We start from the raw sequence: 23,875 nt of genomic DNA, 5'->3' as shown, positions 1-23,875 counted from the left end.
TTTCCTTTAAAATTGGAATCATAGCTTAATAATTTTCATGTGGACATTAATTAATAACATCAAAATATGCAAATCTAATATGAAACCATGTGCCAAAAAGGAACATCTGAAAATAAAAAAATTGAAATTGTATCCTCAGCCATTAAAAAGAAAAAAATAAATCAGCCAACACTCACTTTGAAAGTGAAAATTTCTTGCACTCAGAAAGAGTTGCGCCTGGGCCTTTCCTCAGCAACATTCACTCTAAGCGCCCTCCCGTTCAAGCTCTGCAATATGAAAAATAAAAAAAATTAATCACACATGTAATCCTTGTAATGATTCAAACATCTCATATGCCTCTTCACAACATTGTCTCAGTAACATTAATTAGTCTCTAGAAACCTTGTTGCTTCGGTTAAGCACATTTATTTACCGATACATGTTATGTTACCAACGATTAAGTAAGAAATAATTTCTGCCTCACCTGACCGTCAAGAGCACTGATGGCTTCATTCATATCATTCTCACTAGACATTGTAACAAATCCAAAACCACGTGATCGACCGGTCTCTCTGTCATAGACTACCCGAACACTCTCAACCTTACCATGTTCGCTGAAAATTTGTTCCAAGCGAGAACTGTCGACATCCCATGGCAAGTTACCAACGTAGACTCTTAAACCGGAACCGGAATCAAAGGCACGTGGTGCACGCTCGGGACGTACTCCTCTTGGAGCGGCCTTATTAACAGTCAATAACCTTCCATCTAATTCCTGTCACAGAAAGGGTGAATTAGATTCAAAACAACTACACAAACCAAAATAATAGCAAGAGAATATATAAATATTAATAATACACTATACTTTTGGGAAAAAAGAAAATCAAAACACTTTGGTACATCCAGAAAGGCTTCCATATTCAAACAAAGTGATAAGAGACAAATTTCAAAGATTTTGTTTGTATTCTGTTCTATAAAAAATATATAGTTACAAAAATAAATTTTAAAATAAAATTGCATGGAGGTCGCAGTTTAAGGCATAAGTAGATATGGTAGCAAGCGATATTCAAATCATCAAATTTCACGAAGCAAAAACCACCATAAGCATTTTTACCAACTCCTGGCCACCATTAAAATATTGCAGCATTGTTAGAACAAATACGACAATGTACAAAGACCAACCTCACAACGTCAATTTGGATGCAGATACAAGCTGTGCAATACTACAATATAAATGTAAATGGCATGCTTCTTAAAAGGATAAATGAGATAAAAAAAATAAGTTTTGAAAGTTCAAACACACTGAAAAGTAAACATTGACAAGGTTCGCAAGGATATTTACACAACCTGATTAACTATTGTAGTCTACAACTCTAAATGAAAGAAAATGTTAAACTATATGATTGATATGTTTAGCTTCCTCTTCATAGTGTGTCTTGGATAGAATTCTCATGTTTTGTAAGACACATTGCAGGTAACATCCTCTCTTTTTTTTTCTCCATTTTCTGAGAGATGTTTCCCGTTTCAACAGATTTAATAACATTACAATTCACAACCCTTCTCAGTGCTGAATCAGTCACACACTAGACAAGATAAAAGGAAAACTTACAAAGCCACTGTACTTGTTCACAGCCTTCTCAACTTCTTCCACTGTACTCATGGTTACAAATCCGAATCCACGACTGCGGTCAGTATCCCTATTATAAATTACCTGAAATCACAACATAAGAGCCACATTTAAACACCTTCTACCATAAGTATAAGATACTATGTAGCACTAACACTTCAAATCCAAAGCGTGTCCCATGTCAGACACCTATAAAACAATCTAAGACCAACATAACACAGACACATATGATTACATTCAATCACTTACATTTTCTTAAATTATTAAATGTGTATACTTTAGTGTTAGAACAACTGAGTACAAAAGATAAAATGGATAAATCGCAAACAATGAAACTCGGTTTATAGTGTTACAACTCATATTTAGATACCAACAGTTAATTTCATATATTTTCTTAAATTATTACTATATGTGTCTGTGTAAGTGCTTCATAGACAACAGTATAACATCAATAATACACAATTAGACATAATATTTGAAATTGAAAACCAAAAGATAAGAATTTACCTCAGCAATTTCAACAGTCCCAACCTGTTCAAAAAGCAAGGCCAATTTCTCACTATCAACATCAAAAGGCAAATTCCCAACAAAAATCTTCAAATCTTCAGATGGTTCCTCAAAACTCTCAACTTGGTTGGTTTCAGCTTCACTAACATCTGCATTTCCCCAAGTGGGTTCACCTTGATTCTCCCAAGCAGCTCCGTCCTCTTGTTCTTCCTGTTGAGCCCAATCTGAAGTCTGTGCTACGAACGTGAGAAGAGAAGAATGGTGTGTTCTTCTTCTTCTAGCAATGAGGGAGAGAGAGCGTGAAGAATTGTATGATGGGTTTTGTAGCTTGAAAGGTTTCTTAACAGAATTTGAGATGAATGAGGATTTGGTTTTGGTGTAGAAGAGTGAAGGTTGAGAGAGTATGCAAGATTCTGCCATTGTTAGGGATTTGAAGGAAGTGATAATAGACATCTTTGAGAGAAGAAGAAGAAGAAGGGAACAACACAAGACTATGGTAACGTTGTGGATAAGGGTAGGAATGTAGAAATGAATTTTGATTCAACAAGTGTAAGGGTTTTTGTGTTATTATTATATGCTTTCTTTATTTTCTTATTGGGCTTTTTTCCATTTTACATTTTTGCAATATGGGCTTCTATAATACTCTTCAATTGGGAGGGTTATCTTATATGTTTTTTTAGTTTATTCGTGCATACCAAACACACCACAATCATTCATACATATAATTTTATATATAATTATTAATAAAAATTAAATATTTTTAATGATTTAATCACTGTAATTGATTAATAATATAAAAATAATTTATACTGATGATAATATATATGAATTAAATGTATTTTGAAATCAATTATCTAATATGATCCGTGCTTACTATAATCAGTCATACAACTTATTACTGTACAATGAAAACATAATAAATATATTTATTTTTCTAATTGATGAATATAATATTCTTGTTTTTGTTTTTACAGCGTGTATATTGTCGTTTTCTGTACTTTAAAATGCATATTTGTGAATAAATTGCAACTCTTTTAAATAGTTTTATTTGAGAATATATAAGTTTAAAAAATTACTTTTGGACATTGAGCACTTCAATTAAAAAAATAATACCAACGATAGTCAAAATCAAAATGTTGTGAAAAATGCAATGATTCAAACAAGTTTCTCAATTTATGCCTATTTCTGTATGCATTGTAGCATATGCAATACCGTTGATAATATATTATTAGTTTTGTAACAACTTATTCACTCCTTTAAACACATTAACAGCATGAAATACTTGACGATAATCAACTTGCATCTAGTGTGCAAGTTCTTTTTATCATATCTATTTTGCTTGATTTTTGTTGTGTTTCAAGTTAGAAGAGATCAACCTTAACAAGTTCCAAGTTTTTTCTCCAACAATATAGGGGGTGATGTTGCCAGTTTTCTTGAGCTTTGAGTTGGGGATTAATGTTGCTAAAGATCTTGAAGTTTATTTAGGTGTCCATATCCTACACTAAAGGGCTTTTAAATCTTCATATGAGTTTGTTCATGCATAAAAAACTTTCTTCCTTTTGTAGAAAGGTTAAAAATATTTGTATTTTAATTTCAAATTGTGCTTCCATTATATTTAAATTATTGCACATTAATTTTGTATGAAAAAGTTAGTGTGCTTCCTTTATATTTAAATTATATTGTTTTATTAAAAAATTGCATTCATTTATTTAAATTAATAAAATATATCGATCGATAACTATACAAATTTAAAACCGTTAAAATTAAAAACGATTAATTTATAAACAAACTCACAACATTCAAATTAGTAACATAAAAATAACAAAATGGTAGAGTGTTTGAAATAATGTTATTTCCAATTATATTTTAGACTATACAAATCGAGACTTATTCGTCAAAAAAAGTTTATTGTCAATCAAACTGTAAATAATATTAAATTACTCTCATGATATTGATTAAATAATAATAATAATCTCATTATAATATGAGTCAATAGTGTCTTCAACCTTTTTATTTTGTTATGTTTAAGTTTGATATGTAAAAAGATCAAAGTCATATGTATCAAGATTTACTTTTTAAATTTGAATCTCGACTTAATATAAATCTGTTACTCTACTTAAAAGTTTATTTTATTTTAATATTTCTAAATAAATAATTAAATATTATGGTCAATGCTTAATGTCACGAGAGTGATTTTCACGAGTGCATCACGAAGCTAAGGGAAACAATCTTATTTGCTACTTGCCATATTTTCCGTGAAACTCGTACTGTCATTTTTTTCTCAGTTGTTAAATCACACATTCGTACCTTCGTGATATTCGCGAGACCATTCTCTCACTACACAGCATTATTCTTATATTATTGACACGTCTTGTGTTCAGAAATATATTTCTTTTAGTTCTTTTCCAAAAATAACAATAATCCACGATTGACTATTTTCTCTTAATGATGTCACATGTTTTGAATCTTTTCCATTTGAATAGTCTTTCATTTGCAGGCGGCATTCAATATTTTTATCCACCAGGAATATTTTAATTTTAGGTTACTTTAATAAATTATTATTAGTTGATTTGAACATATTTTTCTATTTGTTCTTTATGCAATTATTGTCAAAGAGCACCGGAATATGTAGTTGTAGGCTTAAATAACCCCGACATATGTTTTTGCAATTCCACAAAGAAGTCCCTTGTCCATCAACTACACCTAGAGTGTACGTGGGTTGTGTTGGACTGATTTTGACAAAATTCGATTTCTGACTCAATCAATTATCTTTGAGCTGAGTTAAGTTTTAAATTTGTATTTTTTCATTTAACTCGAACCAAACTGACCCGATCAAGAACGAGTTAGGTTGAGTTGACGGGTTATACATAAACAATAACTTATTTTTTATTTTACGGAAAAATATATTTAGTACTTGAAGTCTTAAAAATTATAAAATTTCAATCAAATCATCCAATTCTTTTAAAAAAATCATCAACCTCTTACTACAAAAGAATAAATCTAACAATCTTCAAATATATAAATAAATTCAATAAAAGTATCTAACTCAAATGTATTGTATTTAACGAAAATGAGTAGTATTTAACTAAAAAAAATTGTATTTAATAAATGTAAAAAATTTAAACTAAATTCATTATAAACATAATCATAAGTTTTTCGTTTATACATTTATTATGTAAAACTGTAACAAAAATTAGATACAAATTTTATGAAAAGGGATATACGAGATTATAAGGCCAAAACAAATTAAATGCTAAATTGCGAGAAAAAATTCAGTATTTAGTCTAAACACATGAATACCTTGTATCAGCATTCATATAAAAATCAGTTGTTAATAATATTGGATAACTAGGACTGCCAAATAAAATTTTAAAAATATATATATAACTAATTATCGGGTCGGGTCGACGGATTCAAATTATTAAAGTCATTAGCTCAACCAAATATAAGCGGGTTTCACCGGATTGAGTTGGGTCGGACCCGAAAGTGACCAAATACAGATAAAAATCGAATTGAGTGATTGGGTTGACGGGTCGACCTGCACCCATGTACACCCAAGGACACCACCTTTGATCAACCTACACCCATGTATATCCTTAAGCACAGTACCTTCGATCGAAACTCCGTTCACGTGCTGCGCCGTAATTTTGGAGTTAGATAGGAGCCTGTTTTTTCGAAAGTGCCCTCTACGTGCAACCTTCATTTTACATTATCCATAACTTTAGTTTTGGTCATTTTGGAATATTAGTTATTATAACTAGGTTGTTTCAATAATTTACGGGAAGTCTTTACTCTTTTTTTAGAAGAATATTTATAATTTATATTATTTTACGATTCAATTAGGGATTTTTTTGCACAAAATTCATTTAATATGTTTTAATTTATTCCATCTACTTTTTATCCCTTTTTTTTAAAATATTTTATTTTTGTCTCAAAACTTTGATTCTTTTAAAAAACAAAAATACAACTAATCATGTTTTTTCTTTTGTATCCTTATAAATTCAAAAATAAGTATGAAATGAACTTTATTTTTACTTAATAATTAAAAGATAAAAAAAAATTAAACTAACCTAAATTTATTATTTTTTAATATATATATCGAAAATTAAAAGGACTAAAATTGAAGAGTGGAAGAAGTGCCACGAAGCTATTTTCACTCAACGGATTATTTCGCCTTTCATTTAGGCATGGATGGATGTAATCGAAAGAGCTCTTATACTCCATCCATCTCTTATTACAAGACTCGTGACAAAATTTACAAGTATTAAAAAAATAGTTGGAACAATGAATTTGTCACAAGTGTGTGTTATTTTTCACACTTACTCTAATAATTATTGAATATAAGCAAGAGAAAAATAAATTTCGTTTTTTTTACTGATAATTAAATAAAAGTATTTTTATAAAGAAATCATTAATATATATTGAATTTTAAAAATATCTTACATTGCTTAAATATTAACTTTTGTCTATCTTTCACTGCTTGCATTAAGAGAATCAAATAATTTGTTTTTTTCTCAAATAAAAGTTGGAAATAGTTACTCTTCACTCAACGACAAAAACAAGTCTTAAAAGATATTAATGGTTCAAGACATGATTACAAATTAAATAACTTTCCTTCTCTTGAAGGCACTAATTAGTCTTTCCATGTTTATTTGAGTTTGACATTGACTTCCACGTTTCGTGCTCCAACCTTTAAGATATTTGAGGACCAAAACCTTTGTCATTTTCAATTGAATTAAGGTTTCACTATGGAAGTAGAAGGAAAAGCAAGCAATGACAACTCTCTCACTCTGAACCTCGAACATGGTCAAGACAAGATTACTCCGAATGATTCTTATGGCCTTTCTTCTGCTCATACTATCGACAGTGGTATTTTTATTTATTATAGCTAAATTTTATTTTCTATTTTTTATTTATTTTTATGTAAACTACCCTGTTTTAGTTCATTAAGTGTACTAGAATAATGATTATAATTTGTACTTTAATGATGACAAAAGTGATTATAATTTTTGCAGATTCGTGGCAACAAGTGGGGTTGATGCTTGTGACAAGCTTCAACTGTGGGTGGATATTAACTTTTTCTAATTTGGTCATGATTCCATTGGGTTGGACTTGGGGTGCTATATTGCTTCTTGTTTTTGGACTCTACACAGCCTATGCCAATTGGCTATTGGCAGAGTTTCATTTCATTGATGGTCGTAGATTCATCAGATACAGAGATCTCATGGGATTTGTTTATGGTCAGTTTTTCATATCTCTCCAAGGTTTTGAATTTAGTCAACGCTACAAACTTATATTTCTTTTTCAATATTGCCAAGGATTACAATTAAATGATGGTGTGGCTTAAATCATTGCCACATATGTTAAAAACTATAATATCGTGGGATTGAAATTCTATACAATTAGAGATGGTCCCACGTTGCCGTGGATCATCATTAGATTAAATTAAATAGTTTAGATTTAAGTTTAGTATTTTAAATTATAAAACAAAAATTAAAATCTATATTTTTTACTGTCAATCACTTTTTTAAAAGTCTCACTTTTGCCTTTAAGCTACTACTAATTAACTTCAATCATATCTTCTAACTTTTAATTGAAACTTTGAAAGATTTTCTTAATGAAATTAGTCTTTAATTTCTCTAGGAAAGAAGATGTATCACATAACATGGATTTCTCAATTTTTGACCCTTCTACTTGGAAACATGGGTTTCATTCTCCTCGGAGGCAAGGCACTTAAGGTAAATAAAATCTACAAATATATTATGTTCTTTATAATTACCATAAATGTATTACAATTCTACTAAACTCACTGTGAACTTTGAGAGAAAGTGATTGATTTAATGATAGGAAATCAACTCAGAATTTAGTGATTCTCCATTGAGACTACAATACTACATAGTGGCGACAGGAGTAGCATATCTCATGTTTTCCTTCTTCATCCCAACAATGTCTGCGATGAAAAATTGGTTAGGAGCTTCTGCAGTTGTTACAATCGCATACATAGTATTTCTTCTGATTGTTGTAGTCAAAGATGGTAAATAAAACATTCTGTTTTCAGCTTTAATTTCAAATCATGATTATGTAGCATACTAGCATTAAATTAAGCTCACCTCATCTATTCTTATTATTATTGGAAGGAAAATCAAATACAAACAAGGATTTCAGCGTTAGTGGAAGCAAAGTGGGGAAGGTGTTCAATGGTTTTGGTGCAATTTCTGCCATCATTGTTACCAACACTAGTGGCTTGCTTCCTGAGATACAGGTAATATCTCTTTTACAAAATAATTTATTTCTTAAATTTATGAGAAATAATTTGAAACCACATTTATTTTAGAACAGTAGATGTAATATTACTATATGTTTTTTGGTAAATGAATAAATATACAGTCCACTCTACGTAAGCCAGCTGTGAAGAACATGAGGAAGGCTCTGTACTCACAATACACAGTGGGAGTGTTGTTTTACTATGGTGTTACTATACTAGGATATTGGGCTTATGGCTCAATGGTATCTTCGTATCTTCCTGAAAACTTAAGTGGACCTAGATGGATCAATGTGCTTGTTAATATCATTGTCTTTCTGCAGTCCATAGTTTCCCAACATGTAAGTATATGTTTTAATTACCATATAGCCAGTTTTAAGATGTGTTAATTGTTATGTACATTTATTGTGATGCTTAATTGAATTTGTGTATGTATACAATTAACCAACTAATGGGTGTCTTTATTTGATTTATAAAAATGCAGATGTTTGTGGCACCAATTCATGAGGCTTTGGACACAAAATTTCTAGAAATTGGCAAGGCTATGCATTCAGGGGATAATTTGATACGCTTATTTCTCATAAGAGTGTGCTTCTTTACAGGGAATACATTCATTGCTGCTGCATTTCCTTTTATGGGTGACTTTGTTAATTTGTTGGGCTCATTTTCCCTCGTTCCCCTCACCTTCATGTTTCCAAGCATGCTCTTCATCAAGGTCCCTATCTCCATCTCTAATAAATATACATTTTTTAAATGTAAAAGTAATAAAAATACAGATATACAAATCTAATTTTGAACTTTTTTTAAGAACTTATTTGTTTATACTTTTGACTTCAAATTTAGGTGAAGGGAAAGACAGCTAGAGCAGAGAAGAAGGCATGGCACTGGATCAACATTGTTTTTTCTTCTCTACTTACAGTAGCAACCACAATTTCAGCTGTTAGGTTGATAATCAACAACATCCAAAAATATCACTTCTTTGCCAATGCATGATTGCTCATTTCAATAACTATATGCCTTAGTTTCAGTAAGAAATAAAATTGAGCTTACATATGTATTTTGTAGAAAATCAATATAAAATTGAATAATGTATATTCACCGTATCATTGTGGTTAAGTCCTCCAAAGGGAAACTGATAAAAATTAACATTATCAATGTCATCATCTTTCTCATTACAATGAGGAAACAAGGTATTAATCAACACACCTCTTTTGGTTAGACTCTTTTTAACTGGTAAACCATTGCTCATAATATTCTAAGCTAAATTAACATGTTTCTGATAAAGTTATGATGAGCTTCAATATTTTGGACTACAATTGAGTATTGGCATTATGAAAAGAAACTCGAGAAGACTTTGGTTTCATTCCAATATCTAATAAAATGATAAGCACTTCAAAAAGATTAAAAAAAATGTTATTGACTAATTGTGTATTCAAAAATTCAAAACGCTGAAAAAAGTTGTGACAATTGAGACAACTTCAATCGGGGGCATATGGAACCAAATCTTGTAACCATATTGTAAAAGTAACCAATTGTTTTATCAAATGTTAATGAAATACCCAAGGTGAAATTTAAGAATGTTCTGTTGGCAAAATATCTATCTTTTCATCACTTTGCTAAGCATGAAATCAAAATTAGATAAAATGTTTTATCCTTGTTTAGCTTTTAAACAATTACTACTTTAACTATCATTGCTATTAGGAGTTTTAAGATTATGTATGGGTAGAAAGTGTCAAATTTGTTTATATTTATATTACTGGAATTATAATTAGCTCAGATAAATTAACTTTTCAGATATACTTTTATTTATATTTTATTATAAAATGTGATTTTCTTCGTTATTATAATGTCTTTGTGTGTTTTTTTACATTAAATTAAAAATATCAAAGTTAGCTGATGTTCCACTTGTGCCTATTATCAATATGACAAGTTATAGATTTAAAAATTAATTACAACGGTGTCTTCTACGAAGAATTTGAAATTATATAATCTTAATTTAAGGATGATACGAGTGAAAGTTCAATTATTATTTGAAATTATTTAAAATTTTAATTAGGACAAATATTATTTTATGAAAATAAAAGTTCATGATCCTTCTTATTTTTAGTATTGAGAAAGTGATTTAATTGATATTTGTATGATAAAAATAAGAAGAAGAAAAAAACTAATATATATCTTTTAAAATAGAATTTATTAAATTCATATCAATCAAATCAATATCTTAATATTAAATATAAATATTGTGAATTTCTACTTTCAATAAGTATGACCGTTATTTATTTGAGTTTTGAGTAATTTTAAACCATCAATCTACTATAAATCGTACATTGTTTCGATGCACCAAAATATTCACATAAAAAAATAATGAATCATTTAGTTCTGGCTAGCTTTTAGAAGTCTCATATTTAATAAACAACTCAACCTTCCATCCATGTGAAAGTTCCACTTTGAGATAAACTAATTCCTTACGTTTCTCCTTCTCCTATATAAGGCTGGTTTTCACAACTAGAGACTTTCAACAATAATGAATTGTATCTCATAAAGGGCTTATCCCAAAGCACATAGCGTCTGGCATATAGTGGGTGGCTAGGGTTCGTTTGGAGTGGTTCCGCTTTAAAGTTAAATTGATTTTTACATCAATATTTTTTTTTATCTAAAATATGAAATTCTAAAAATAAGGTTTTACAATTTTTATTTCTATTTTAATTCTAATATGTCATTTCAAATGATCATTGTCTAACATCTAAACTATTGCCGAGTACCACTCTTTTTAAAGGTGTTTTCTTGTGATAAGGAATGAGACATTGAAGGAATTAAATGTAGGAGGTTGAATGTTGGATCTCCTCTTCTCCCTAATTAATTAATTATTAGTTATTAACATTTGTTTATAAAAAATAAAAAACTACCATTACAACGACAAATATATTTCAAAAATTCCTGACCACCACTCCAATAATTATCGGTCATCACTCTGATCACCCATTACTTAGTGACTGTCACTCCAATGCTTGTTGGCAACCACTTTGTCTTTTGTAGGCCACCGCTACGACATTGTCGATCACCACAACAACAACAAATGTCAATCACTATCCAAATCACATCAACTCTTGTTGATTGCAACTGCGGCCTCCTCCAAACTCTCTCTCTTTGGCCAACAATAGTTGACGATCATCATTTCAACTAGGGACGACAACATAACTTGCATTCGCGGATACCCACTTTTATTAGGCGTGGGTGCGGGTGCGGATTTTTTCTGAAATAATTAAAATTTGGGGGCGAGGGCGGATTTGGGGTGGTGATGTTCACCCCGCACCCGAACTCCGCAAGTAATATTAATGTAATTTTTAAATTGTATTTACATATACATATTAAATATACTTAATATTTTCAAAAATATTAAAAATCATAATCTTATCTTATAAAATATTTTTTATTTTATTATTGTCTAATAACAATTATTTTATTATATTAGTTATAATTTAGATACGGTTATTAAATTTATATATATATATATATATATATATGAACGGGTGTAGGTGCGGACGGAAAACTCGAACCCCGTAGCAGACGAGGATGAGGACTTAAATTTTGCACCCGCTTTGAAACAGATGCGGGTGCTGATTTTTTCCAATTAGTCGAATGTGGGATGTAGAAGGCAAAATTCGTCTCTGCCCCGTCCCGTTGCCATGCCTAACGTCAACCACCATCAACGACTTCAACTCTCGTTGGCTACTGCTTTAACCTCTGTTGGCCAACACTTTGATCCCCACTGGTAATCGTCGGCCACCAGAGACCTTTGCTCACCACTCTAACAACCACTTAGTTCCAATTATGTGACCACTCTTTTAATCACTATTATTAAAATTAGTATTAAATTAATTTTTAACCATTTCAATTATTATTGTTTTTATTTGCCAATAATTTTTCGTCAATAACTATTTTTTCATTCTATAAAAATAAACACAAAATTAAATTTAAAAACTTAAACTGATTTTTATTTTAAATATTTTTAACACAAAACAAAAACCCACTCTGAAAAATCATTAGTTTTTTTCCTTCTTATTTGGTGTCAATTTTGGATTGCTATTTGAGGGTTGGCTCAACTTTGAAGCCTTAAAATATATTTGGAGATTTAAAACAAATTTTAAAATAAAATTTTAGGAAACGCAATATGATAACATACAAATCAAACGCCTTACAAAAATAAATAAACAAATAAATAAATAGTTTATTATTACACACATATATATATATTAAAAGTAAAATTTAGTATAGACAATATTTATGATATTTAAAAATACCATAAATTTTTGTTATAATTTTTTTTTAAATTGTTATTAAGAGTGAAGATCCAATTTAGTCTTTAAAAAACATAAAAATAACTTTTGGTTCCTGTGAAAATTAAACTGAGACAACTACCTTCTTTATATTTTATTTTATTGATAAATGAAAGATCGAGAAGAGACAAAAATTGAAAATAATTAAGATGATTATTTGGTAATTTAATATAAGAAAAAATAAATAAAAAATTATTATAGGAAATAGATATGTGTATTTATAAAATGATATTGATGTTTTTAAGCAAAAATTAGATATAATGATATAACATTAATAGATAATTTTATTTGTGAATATTTTTAGAAAAAGATTATTCTTTTTTAGTTTTATAATTAAAAAATAAATAAAAATGGAAAGTACCAAAAAGTTTGTGACTAAGATGTCCCGAATAATTTTTTCATAGACTCAAAAGTTAGTTTTATTTTTTCCACATATTAAATTCACAAATTTATCCAAAGGCTAAAATAGATCTTCACTATTGTCTTAATTTATATCCTTAAAAATAAAATTGTAAATAAAAACATGAAGTTAAGCACAAACTTGATTTCAATCATTGAGAATATATTCAAAACATCATACTTTCCAACAGAACTAACAAATATTTCGGTAAAAATAAAAACCTAACAAATATTTATTAATAACTTATTTAATAACAACATAACTTATTTTTTGGGATTGGGCCTTGGGCAGCCCTATACATATTCTTGGAAGTAGAAGTTCGTGTGGTCCGGTGTGGAGCTCTAATGAGCTTCTTCCCACCAAAGTATTCACCTTAATTTATACTTATATTAGATAAATTAATTCAATATTATCTCTCAATAAGTCTGTTAATTTATGTAAAGAAAATGTTAAAATACACTTACTAGTTTATATGAAGGGCTATTTTAGCATATAAACTTTTAGGTGTATTCAACAAACTTTTAATTATAATGTTTTTATATATTCTTTTTAATGTACATTCGACTATATAAATCTTGGGGTCTATTCAATATTTTGTAGTTATAACTTGTTAACACATGTTAAGAACTCTTTTACTATTATGTTTTGGGAGTTCAATATTTTTCTGCATAATTTGAGTTACCTTTTCGTACAACTGATCATAGTGGCAACAAAACTTTTATGAGTTACGTATATGAATTATTTTGACGGGATAAGTATATAGCCTTTTCTGTTGTTTTGCGGCACTCATTTATCTAACCAAATTATTAGAGTCTGACATCGACTTCCACAATATTGTGGAGCAACCTTTTAGATATTTATGGACCAAAATCTTTGTCATTTTCGATTGAACTAAGATTCATCATGGAAGTGGAAGGAAGAGCAAGCAATGGGAACTCTCTCACTCTGAACCTCGAACATGCTCAAGAAAAGATTACCCCAAATGATTCCTATGGCATTTCTTCTGCTCATACTACTGATCGAGGTATTACTATATCTTTCTATTCTCAGCTAAAATCTTTTCATTTTTCTCTTCTTGTTAGTGTTTTTTTTAATGTAAATTACTCTGTTTTAGTTCATTAGTCATTCAAGGATAAATAATGAATAATGATAAGTGAACGCTAAATGTTTTCTCTAACTAACAATAATTATAATTGCAGATTCATGGCAACAAGTGGGGTTGATGCTGGTGATAACCTTCAACTGTGGGTGGATATTTACATTTTCTAACTTGATTATGGTTCCATTGGGTTGGATTTGGGGTGTTATATTGCTTCTTCTTGTTGGACTCTACACAGCATATGTCAATTGGCTATTGGCAGAGTTTCATTTCATTGATGGTCGTAGATTCATCAGATACAGAGATCTCATGGGATTTGTTTATGGTCAGTTTTTCATATCAATTTCTCTCTCCATCACCTCACATTTCCCATTTCAGATATTGCATACACTTACAATTAAATAATATCATGGCCTAGATCATAAATGCGGATTTTTTTTTTTTAATGAAAAGTCATGTTTTATTTTTCCTATAAACTATTACTTAACCTCAATCAACTTCCAAATATAAATCAAATCATTATATATTTTCCAAATATTAAATTAGATAAATTAATTTTCTTTAATTATATTTTTGTTTATATTTAAAATTAGAATAGTACTGACTAACAGTTATCTTCTATATTCTTAATTTTGAAACTTTGATAGTACTAAATATTCAAAGGTTTAACGATGGGCCGCAACCTCTCTCCTCGTACAAATTCATTATTATATTCATATAATTATATTAATTTTAAAATATGATAGTAATAATTTTATATAATCTTTATCAATAAAAAAAAAATACAATCCTGTTTGATTGATTTCTAGATTCGTGTCGGTTCCTGGTTGAAAGAGATTCTTAATAGAATTACTCCTTAATTTTTCTAGGAAAAAAGTTGTATCACATCACATGGATTTCTCAATTTTTGACCCTTCTACTTGGAAACATGGGTTTCATTCTCCTCGGAGGCAAGGCACTTAAGGTAAATAAAATCTACAAATATATTATGTTCTTTATAATTACCATAAATGTATTATAATTCTACTAAATTCAGTGTCAATTTTGAGAAAAAAATGATTGATTTAATGATAGGAAATCAACTCAGAATTTAGTGATTCTCCATTGAGGCTACAATACTATATAGTGATGACAGGAATAGCATACTTCACGTTTTCCTTCTGCATCCCAACAATATCTGCAATGAAAAATTGGATTGGAGCTTCTGCGGTGATCACAATCGTATACATAGTATTTCTTCTATTTGTTGTTGTCAAAGATGGTAAATAAAACATTATGTTTTTATAGCTTTATTTTCAAACCATAGTTAAGTAGCATACTAGCATTAAATTAAGCTCACTTCATCTGTTCTTATTATTATTGGAAGGAAAATCAAATTTAAAGAAAGATTTCAGCATTGGTGGAAGCAAAGTGGAAAAGGTGTTCAATGGTTTTGGTGCCATTTCTGTCATCATTGTTACCAACACTAGTGGCATGCTTCCCGAGATACAGGTCATATCATATTTTGTATACTTTCTTAAATATTAAATTAAAGACAAAATTACACCACTAATCATTTACATTATTTTGTATGTTGCATCATATTTGTAAGAGTTAAAATTACACCACTAATCATTTACTTATGTTGTATCTTGCATCATATTTGTAAGAGTTATTATGTAATTTAGATGATATCTTGATGAATTGAAGATGTAATTACTTTTTTGAATGGCTAACTAAGATTTTTGGTAACAAATTTATAACAAAAATGAAGTAAAATAAAAGTCGGTTCAACTGTATAAATATTTTTAAAGATAAATGATTTACTTGATACTTAAAAAATAATATATATCTAAAATTTTTGTTAAAAATAGGGAGAGAAAAAAAAAGAAAATATTATAATTAAAATCACACTAATTATTATTTTGCAATTGTTTTAAAAGAAACTTAAATTTTATCTTTCAAAATTATAAAATTAAACTCTCATGAAATAGTTCATATTTCATCTCATGACAACATGTTAAAACTTTATTATTGATTAGTATAACTTCAAATAAAGTTAAAATAAAATTGGTGTAGTTTTGCCAAAAGTAAATATTTTTTCCACCTTTTGTGTGTTGCCTAAATCGTGTTTGTTGGTAAATGAATAAGTATACAGTCCACTTTGCGTAAACCAGCTGTGAAGAACATGAGGAAGGCCCTATACTCGCAATATACAATGGGAGTTTTGTTCTATTATGGTGTTACTATAGTCGGTTATTGGGCTTATGGGTCAATGGTCTCCTCATATCTTCCTGAAAACTTAAGTGGTCCAAGATGGATCAATGTGCTCATTAATGTTGTCGTCTTCCTGCAGTCCATATTTTCCCAACATGTAAGTATAATATTTTACCATATTGCCATCAACATGTTCTATGTGCATTCAATTCAAAGAGTTTCTAGGATCATCGATATTTCACCAAATTAAATATTTATGTGTTTATGGAGAATGATGTCGATTAAAGGATATCCTCTCTCATTTTACATGGGTCTCTATTAAAGTAAATGAATATTATTAAAATATATGATCAAATATGTTTTTAATTTTTATAAAATTTTAGTTTTATAATTTTAATTCTTATAAAATTATTATATAGTTTAGTCTTTCTTGTTAAATTAAAATATATTTTTAAATGAATTTTTGTATGCATGAACATTTTAAAAATTTCATTCACAAAAAATAAAATCAAAATTCAATTTTTAAATTCATAATTTTGTTACTTTTTATTTAAATTTTTTATATTTTAAAAATTCATTTTGACTCATAAGAAGTACAAAAAATTTAAATTTTTATGAAAGAACTTTTTATAATATTCTAAATATTGTTTTCAAAAAATAATTCATAAATTTTAAAATTAAAAAATAGTTAAACATATTTTATTTTAGTAAAAATAAAATCTTTTTGTTGGATAATTACATAAGGAGTAAAAATGATATTTTTATTTTATAAGAACTAAAATAATAAATATTTAAAGTTTAAAAATATATTCAACTCAATCAAAAATTATTTAAAGTTATATGTAAAATACATTTATTAAATTTTCACACAATACGAAAGTGAAGAAATTCAGTGTTGATTAAACACTAATATTAAAAAATTATAAATAAATTATTTGTGAAACTCAAATTAGAGGACTTCCATGGATGATGTAATAGCTATGTTTGTGGCTGAATAATTTTTTCATATAGACATTCTATTATTTTCTTTTCAAATTTGAGTATATACACATTACCTAATTGAAGAACACCTTTATTTTCCTTTAAAATAAATGCAGTTGTTTGCGGCACCAATCCACGAGGCTTTGGACACAAAATTTCTAGAAATTGGCAAAACTATGCATTCAGGGAATAATTTGTTACGCTTATTTCTCCTGCGGATGTTCTTCTATACTGGAAACACATTCTTTGCGGCTGCATTTCCTTTTATTGGTGACTTTGTAAACTTGTTAGGTTCATTTTCACTCATTCCCCTCACCTTCATGTTCCCAAGCATGCTCTTTATCAAGGTTACTATCTCCTTCTCTAAATATAAAATAAAACCTCTATAATTTAAGAGAAAATTGGATATATGGTTTTACATTGACATGCAACAAAATTTATATATTTTGCCATTTTACCTTGTTTTTATAATAAGACATAATAAAATGGATAACTCTTATTGAATATCAGTGTAAAATTATTTTATATTTTAAGTGTATTCATCTATCTCATAATTTAAGAGTTGAAAATGCAAATATATTATTATTATTATTATTATTGTGAGTAATTTGTTTGTTCCTTTTGCGACAATTTTAGGTAAAGGGAAAGACAGCTAGGATAGAGAAGAAGGTGTGGCACTGGATTAACATCATATTTGCTTCTTTACTTACAATAGCAACCACAATTTCAGCGGTTCGCTTGATAGTTAACAACATCCAAAAATATCACTTCTTTGCCGATGCATGATTTGCCCAATTCATCAACTATATGTATGGATTTGTGCTATATAATAAAATAAAGTGGAACAACTATTTTTATAAGGAAAATTATTTATTAGTATTAAATATTTTGTAAAGCAATTTTATATATAATTTTGCAAGTATATACCTTTAATGTTATAAATAGTTTATTCATCGTAAAATGTTTAATATTAATACATGTTTTAAATTAAAGCGCTAACAATTAATGAATTTTCTTTTGTAAAATGATTTTTTTTTTTGGCTAAAATGCAATTTTAATTTTCTATTTTATTAAATCTGCAATTTTCATTTTTATCTGTACATTTGATCCTCTGTGTTGAAAATTATTGACATTAAATGTCAGTCTAAATTTGAGTTGCAATTTAATTATATGATAACCATTTAAATAATATGTAAATCATAAACAACTATAATGACGTGGAATTTAAATTTAATTTTAAAATAATAAATATTTTTAATTGACGGGACAACGTCGAAACTTTGTTGTTTAAAGTTTAACTAAAATCATGAGAGAACATTAACTTTCCGTTTATGGTTTAATATATTATTAAAGAGTTTTAATATTTAATATATTATTCAAGATCACTTTATATGTTGAATTAATTTTCTTCCCACACCAAAAAATAATTACGACAAGAGAGTTGAAACTCTAATATCTATTTGCTGGGATGGGATTAGATCATACAGCGGAATTTTTTGACGCCGTAAAATCACCTCTTTCTTGTGGAACCGGAAAATTACCACGCAAAACAAACATAAAAATAACAATAAAGTAGACAAGGCTATAAATGTCACACCTCAATTTTTATATTGAAAACATCCTCAAAATAAAGGTAGAAAACAGGTAGTCTAAACAGGTGTTTTAAACATTGATCCGCCATCGACTCAATCAAGATACTAAGTTAATGGGTCATTTGTAGAACGCGTGATAAAATCCAAATCAATTGAGTTGTACAACTCGTTCATTATGAAAAATCATTATATCATTGAAAATTATTATTAATAGATTATTTTTGTGATTTTCAAGTATTTTTCTGTCGACGAATATCAAATTAGACCGTTGAATTGAAAATTTATATCATATATATTATTCATCCAAAATTTTGAATTGTCAATAGATAAATAAAATCTGATCAATAATTATTTAAAATAAAAATCAAATTTGAATTATTCCAAACAATCTATTTTGAACTATTAGCCATCTTAGATCAATCCCATGATTGTGCAATATAATAATTTTACTTAATATTCTTAATAAACATTGTATAATATTCATCATTCATTGTTGTAGTAAATAATATTACTGAAATATAATAACTTCATAGTTAGGCACATTATATTTATTTGAAGATAATTGAAATAAAAATACAATTGTAACATTGATTAATATATTTTTTTGAATCACTTACATTGACAATAATGAAGTAATAAAATGTAATACTTCACCTTGACATTAAGATCTTTAAAATAGACACATAAAAAAAGAAGTTATACCATGAGTATAAATTAATTTACATTCACAAACAATAAAGACCGTTGAATTTGTTATCCCTTTATACAATCGTAACTTTTATCATCATGTATAATTACTTGATTTTTTTAAATACTCAAGTAATTATTATTAATTAAATTTTTATTATTATTTAGATGGAATTTTGGCTACATGTATTTTGTTTATTCTTTCTTACCCGTGCAAAACAATCATTTCGTGTACTTAAAGCAAAATGAGAAATGCTCTCGAATTTTTATCAATTGAGTTTATTCATATAGAAAGTATTCAAATGATCTGTCAACAACTTCCTTTATTGAAGTTTTAAGATTAATAACAATTTTTTTTATCAAATACATCTTGTTTATTTCTCATATAATGATTTAACATATTTCTCCACACTATGTGGTTGAAAATATTATGATTCATACATCTTTTTGTGTAGTAAGGTTCACTCATCAACAACCAATCAACAACCTTATCATTCGACTTCAGTAAGTACAAGTTGATGAAAAAATTTAAGATAAAAGTTGCATTAACTTTCTCCGCTCCCCACAAAATAATTTCGAGAAAACAGTTAAAACTCTAATACCAATTGTTGTGGTTAGATCACACATCAAAATCTTCGGAGCTTGTTAAATTATCTCTTTTTTTGTGGAACTTGAACTGAAAAATAACAAAGCAAAACAAACACAAATAACAATAGCAATAATCTAGAAAATGAAACAAAATATGACACCTAAATTTATATCATAGAAACCCCTTTAAAATAAGGATAAAAAACCACATATAGTCTAGACCAATATTTTAAAAACCAAACCGGTTATCAATTTTGCCAAAGTATTGATTCAATAAGTCACTGATCAAATAGCATAACAGAATTAGATTGAATAAGTTGATTCTGTTGTACAACTTAATCGTTATAAAAAAAATATTACATAATTGAATATGACAATTCAAACTCGTAAAAATATATATTATTTTCAATTTTAATTAAAAAATATCGAATGTGCAATTTTAGTTAAAAACAAAACTAACAGGAGACTTAGAATTAGTTAAAAAATTAATAATGAAAATCATGCTATAACAGTTGAATTATAAACGATTAATTAATAGCTGGAACATGATTCAGGATGAAAAAGAAAAGTTAGAACACGATTTAAACATGAACTAATATACTAATACTAATACATTGTATTAAGTAATATATATTATGGTTTGTCAATAGTCCAAACACTTTGTCATGTCCTGTTTGTAATCGGTTTAGTTCTGTAAACCAATCCAGTCATCAATTATTGCAGTTTCGACCGAATCACACTTATTTTGACTGATTTAATTATATAACTGATTCATAGATCCTCACTCGATCTGCCACCAATTCCTAGTCCGATCAACTATAATCTAGACCAAAAAAGCTTTCACTATCAATGTGTAAATCTTTTTATTAGTAACGTTAGCGAAGAATAATATCTAAGAATCATCATTCGATTTTAGAACCATATTACATATATCACCTCCATAAAAGTGGTATAACAATTTGATTCAAAGAAAAGACAAAATTATTAATGAAATATATTAGAAAATATCAAATTTTATATAAAGAATAATATACTAAAAAAGAAAACAAATTTGATAAACAACCATCCACCATCGATATTTTTTCTCTTCTCTCACGTCACGGCACTCTCTACTTATCATGCCACTCAACACAAACAATATGGACTTGGCCCAAAATCAAACACACGTTTTTCTAAAAGTACTGCAATTTAGTACGAAGAGTATTGCATACGAAAACGCATTCTTTGGTTTCTTTTAAATTTATCTTTATGAAAACAAACATTCTCCTTTTTTTAATTGATGTACGTGTACTCCCATTTAAAAAAGGAACTACACCAACAATATTCAAATATATTTTTGAAATTTCTAAATGAATTCTATTATATATACAATCAATGTATCATACTTATCACACAAGATCTCTCTATTTATATTCCTCTCAAAAGTATCAATTGATTATTAAGTTTATATCAAACTTTTTCCATTTACAGATAAGTTAAATGGCCCACAAAACACTAGATTTATTAAACATCGATCAGATTAAAAAGTGGTACATATCAAATCACGGATCAATTACATGGAATGCCGTCCAATCTTACTACAACTACTTAGCTTCTCAAATGTCTACGTTTTTGCTAACAAAGACAAAACCATTGATATGAAATTCCACATCTCTTGCAGAAATGTAATATATGGTCAAAATAGTTTACCTTAATATGTGAATGCCATAATCAATGAGGTTTGTGATTGCATCCAAAAGGAATAGGATTTGCCTGCATAAACAGAAAATTACCCCCAAAGAGATCATTCATGTGACTCTGTCCGTTCTTCAATTTTTTCAATGTCTTACGCCAAGATACTTTGAACTTAGAGACAAACTTGGTTCTTTTTCTAATGAATCTCCTCAAGCCAGGAATACGAAGCCTTGGCCTTCTCCTACCGGCTAGAGCCTTAAGCTTAAGCCACGCCTTTGCCTTTTTCACTTCTCTTTCTAGTAGTTGTATTTTTTCGTCCAATTCTTCCTCGGTTTTCAACCTCTTGTAAGAAAGCTTGCCTACTGAACCCATTGCGATATATAGAGTAATAGAGGTTAATTAACTATGGCCCAAATTATTTTTGAGCTATATAATATGGTTGAGTTTGGCTTTATTAATTGTTGTTCATGAATTGGCCTTGTATAAATTATGTTCTTACTAAACATTTCATGTGATGTACTTGGCCACAAAAAGTTGCAACCACAAACTAGTTCGGTGCAATTAATTGGCGCTGGAATTTGTTGGTAAAACCCATTCAATGATCAATATTTTTATTTTAAATAATATATTAGAGATTGAAAAAAATATCTTATGTTGAATCATTATAAACTAGTTTTACATTGACAAACCTTAAAACCATTAATTTTATATTATCTCATATCACATGATCGTAATTATCATATCATAAAATAATTACATAATCAACCGTTTGTATTTCCTTAACACCAAGAGTATTATGCCATTAAACTCTTACTAATATGAGAACTTACTTTGTCCTTCTTGCTCCCATACTCCCTCATTTAGCTGTTACTATTAGGGACCACAACAGCCACAAGTGGAGTTTTTCTGTGCATAGTTAAGCCTACAGTTTCAGACATGTCTATGGCCTCCAACCCTAGAACACCAGCAGGTAATGTCCAGTTAAATTGATGAACAAGGTTAGCTAACACAAGTTCATTAGCAACCATAGCATACACTATCCCAGGACAACCCCTTCTCCCAGCTCCAAATGGAATCAATTGAAAATCATTCCCTTTAATATCAATTGAATTATTCAAGAATCTCTCAGGCTTGAACTCTTCAGGTTGATCCCAATATGAAGGATCTCTTGCAATAGCCCAAGCATTGATAATTACTCGAGTTCCTCTTTCAATGTGGTAACCTTTTAGTTTGATATCTTTTCTGCTTTCTCGAGGGACTAGTAATGGGATTGGAGGATGTAGTCGAAGTGTTTCTTTAATCACAGCTTTTAAGTATTTCATGTTGCTTAAATCATCTTCAGTTATGTGTGTTCTATCACCACCCACAGTTCTTCCTTCTTCTTGCAATTTCTTCATCACATTTGGATGTCTTAATAGTTCTGTCATTGCCCACTCTAACAATGTGGATATAGTGTCTGTACCTGCAGAAAACATGTCCTGGGGATAAAAAATACATCAATGGTCAACATTTAGTCAGATCTAAAGCCAACTTTAGATCAAGATCTTGAAAATAGAGATAGATGTATTTGCAATATTTAAATGTTTTTATTATCTTGAAGCCTACGTATGCATAAATATACAATTATTTTGGAAGGCATATACACCCTTATTAAATTCAATAAATTAAATTCAAAAGTTGGAAAAGTGAATAAATTAATTATTAATATTATATATAATTATTTATGATTTGTCATACATTTATTATTAATTGATATTATTCATTTTATTTTTAAAGTTCATTGTCTATGGAGACTCTAACTACATCAGGCATTTAGAAAGTATGGAGAATAAAAAAAAACGTCCAGTGGTGTCTCAAATATCATTTTAATTAATCCGATGTGATTCCTTTTCTATATGAAACCAATAAAGGTTCCATTATTATACTAGACAAGAATACCTAACCAATAA

General features: G+C 28.6%; 4 protein-coding genes across 5 annotated transcripts in view; 2 read left to right on the top strand and 2 right to left on the bottom strand.

Moving 5' to 3' along the window:
• Positions 1-2,659, bottom strand: LOC101499157 (28 kDa ribonucleoprotein, chloroplastic). Its single transcript, XM_004515798.4, has 4 exons — positions 2,111-2,659; positions 1,586-1,687; positions 464-751; positions 1-266 (listed from the first exon to the last, which is right to left on the bottom strand). The coding sequence occupies exons 1-4, from the start codon at positions 2,561-2,563 to the stop codon at positions 201-203; spliced, it is 909 nt and encodes a 302-aa protein (XP_004515855.1). The 5' UTR covers positions 2,564-2,659; the 3' UTR covers positions 1-200.
• A 3,999-nt stretch (positions 2,660-6,658) lies between these two features.
• On the top strand, positions 6,659-9,590 carry LOC101499476 (proline transporter 2-like). Its single transcript, XM_027330958.2, has 8 exons — positions 6,659-6,979; positions 7,126-7,350; positions 7,754-7,848; positions 7,958-8,144; positions 8,248-8,372; positions 8,498-8,713; positions 8,857-9,087; positions 9,216-9,590. Exons 1-8 carry the CDS (start codon positions 6,859-6,861, stop codon positions 9,363-9,365), a joined length of 1,350 nt encoding a protein of 449 aa, XP_027186759.1. The 5' UTR covers positions 6,659-6,858; the 3' UTR covers positions 9,366-9,590.
• A 4,308-nt stretch (positions 9,591-13,898) lies between these two features.
• On the top strand, positions 13,899-18,251 carry LOC101499779 (proline transporter 2-like). The gene is made up of 8 exons (XM_012711941.3): positions 13,899-14,133; positions 14,309-14,533; positions 15,078-15,172; positions 15,283-15,469; positions 15,575-15,699; positions 16,346-16,561; positions 17,502-17,732; positions 18,022-18,251. The coding sequence occupies exons 1-8, from the start codon at positions 14,013-14,015 to the stop codon at positions 18,169-18,171; spliced, it is 1,350 nt and encodes a 449-aa protein (XP_012567395.2). The 5' UTR covers positions 13,899-14,012; the 3' UTR covers positions 18,172-18,251.
• A 3,481-nt stretch (positions 18,252-21,732) lies between these two features.
• LOC101500097 (cytochrome P450 736A117-like) overlaps positions 21,733-23,875 on the bottom strand; it is a 5,113-nt gene continuing 2,970 nt past the window's right edge. Inside the window, exons 2-3 of one of the 2 annotated variants that reach the window (XM_027330979.2) lie at positions 22,757-23,404; positions 21,733-22,288 (exon numbers count right to left, since the gene is read on the bottom strand). In XM_027330979.2, coding sequence (XP_027186780.1) covers positions 22,787-23,404 — 618 coding nt within the window. In that variant the 3' untranslated portion in view covers positions 21,733-22,288; positions 22,757-22,786. Of the gene's footprint in view, positions 23,405-23,875 lie in introns of both variants that reach the window. The other variant, XM_004515799.4, reaches the window with a different exon arrangement.

This window comes from Cicer arietinum, chromosome 7, assembly GCF_000331145.2.
Source record: "Cicer arietinum cultivar CDC Frontier isolate Library 1 chromosome 7, Cicar.CDCFrontier_v2.0, whole genome shotgun sequence".
Lineage (NCBI taxonomy): Eukaryota > Viridiplantae > Streptophyta > Magnoliopsida > Fabales > Fabaceae > Cicer > Cicer arietinum.
The sequence above is the reverse complement of the archived record's forward strand: the minus strand, read 5'-3'. Positions and strand labels throughout refer to the sequence as shown.

Excerpts from the sequence above, each read along its gene's own strand:
- LOC101499157 (XM_004515798.4), bottom strand. The coding sequence starts at position 2,563 with ATGTCTATTATCACTTCCTTCAAATCCCTAACAATGGCAGAATCTTGC. Across the intron at positions 1,688-2,110 it reads GGACTGTTGAAATTGCTGAG|GTAATTTATAATAGGGATAC; the intron begins GTAAATTCTTAT and ends TTGTGATTTCAG. Across the intron at positions 267-463 it reads TCAGTGCTCTTGACGGTCAG|AGCTTGAACGGGAGGGCGCT; the intron begins GTGAGGCAGAAA and ends TTCATATTGCAG.
- LOC101499476 (XM_027330958.2), top strand. The coding sequence starts at position 6,859 with ATGGAAGTAGAAGGAAAAGCAAGCAATGACAACTCTCTCACTCTGAAC. Across the intron at positions 6,980-7,125 it reads TGCTCATACTATCGACAGTG|ATTCGTGGCAACAAGTGGGG; the intron begins GTATTTTTATTT and ends TAATTTTTGCAG. Across the intron at positions 8,714-8,856 it reads AGTCCATAGTTTCCCAACAT|ATGTTTGTGGCACCAATTCA; the intron begins GTAAGTATATGT and ends ATAAAAATGCAG.
- LOC101499779 (XM_012711941.3), top strand. The coding sequence starts at position 14,013 with ATGGAAGTGGAAGGAAGAGCAAGCAATGGGAACTCTCTCACTCTGAAC. Across the intron at positions 14,534-15,077 it reads TCTCATGGGATTTGTTTATG|GAAAAAAGTTGTATCACATC; the intron begins GTCAGTTTTTCA and ends TAATTTTTCTAG. Across the intron at positions 15,173-15,282 it reads TCGGAGGCAAGGCACTTAAG|GAAATCAACTCAGAATTTAG; the intron begins GTAAATAAAATC and ends ATTTAATGATAG.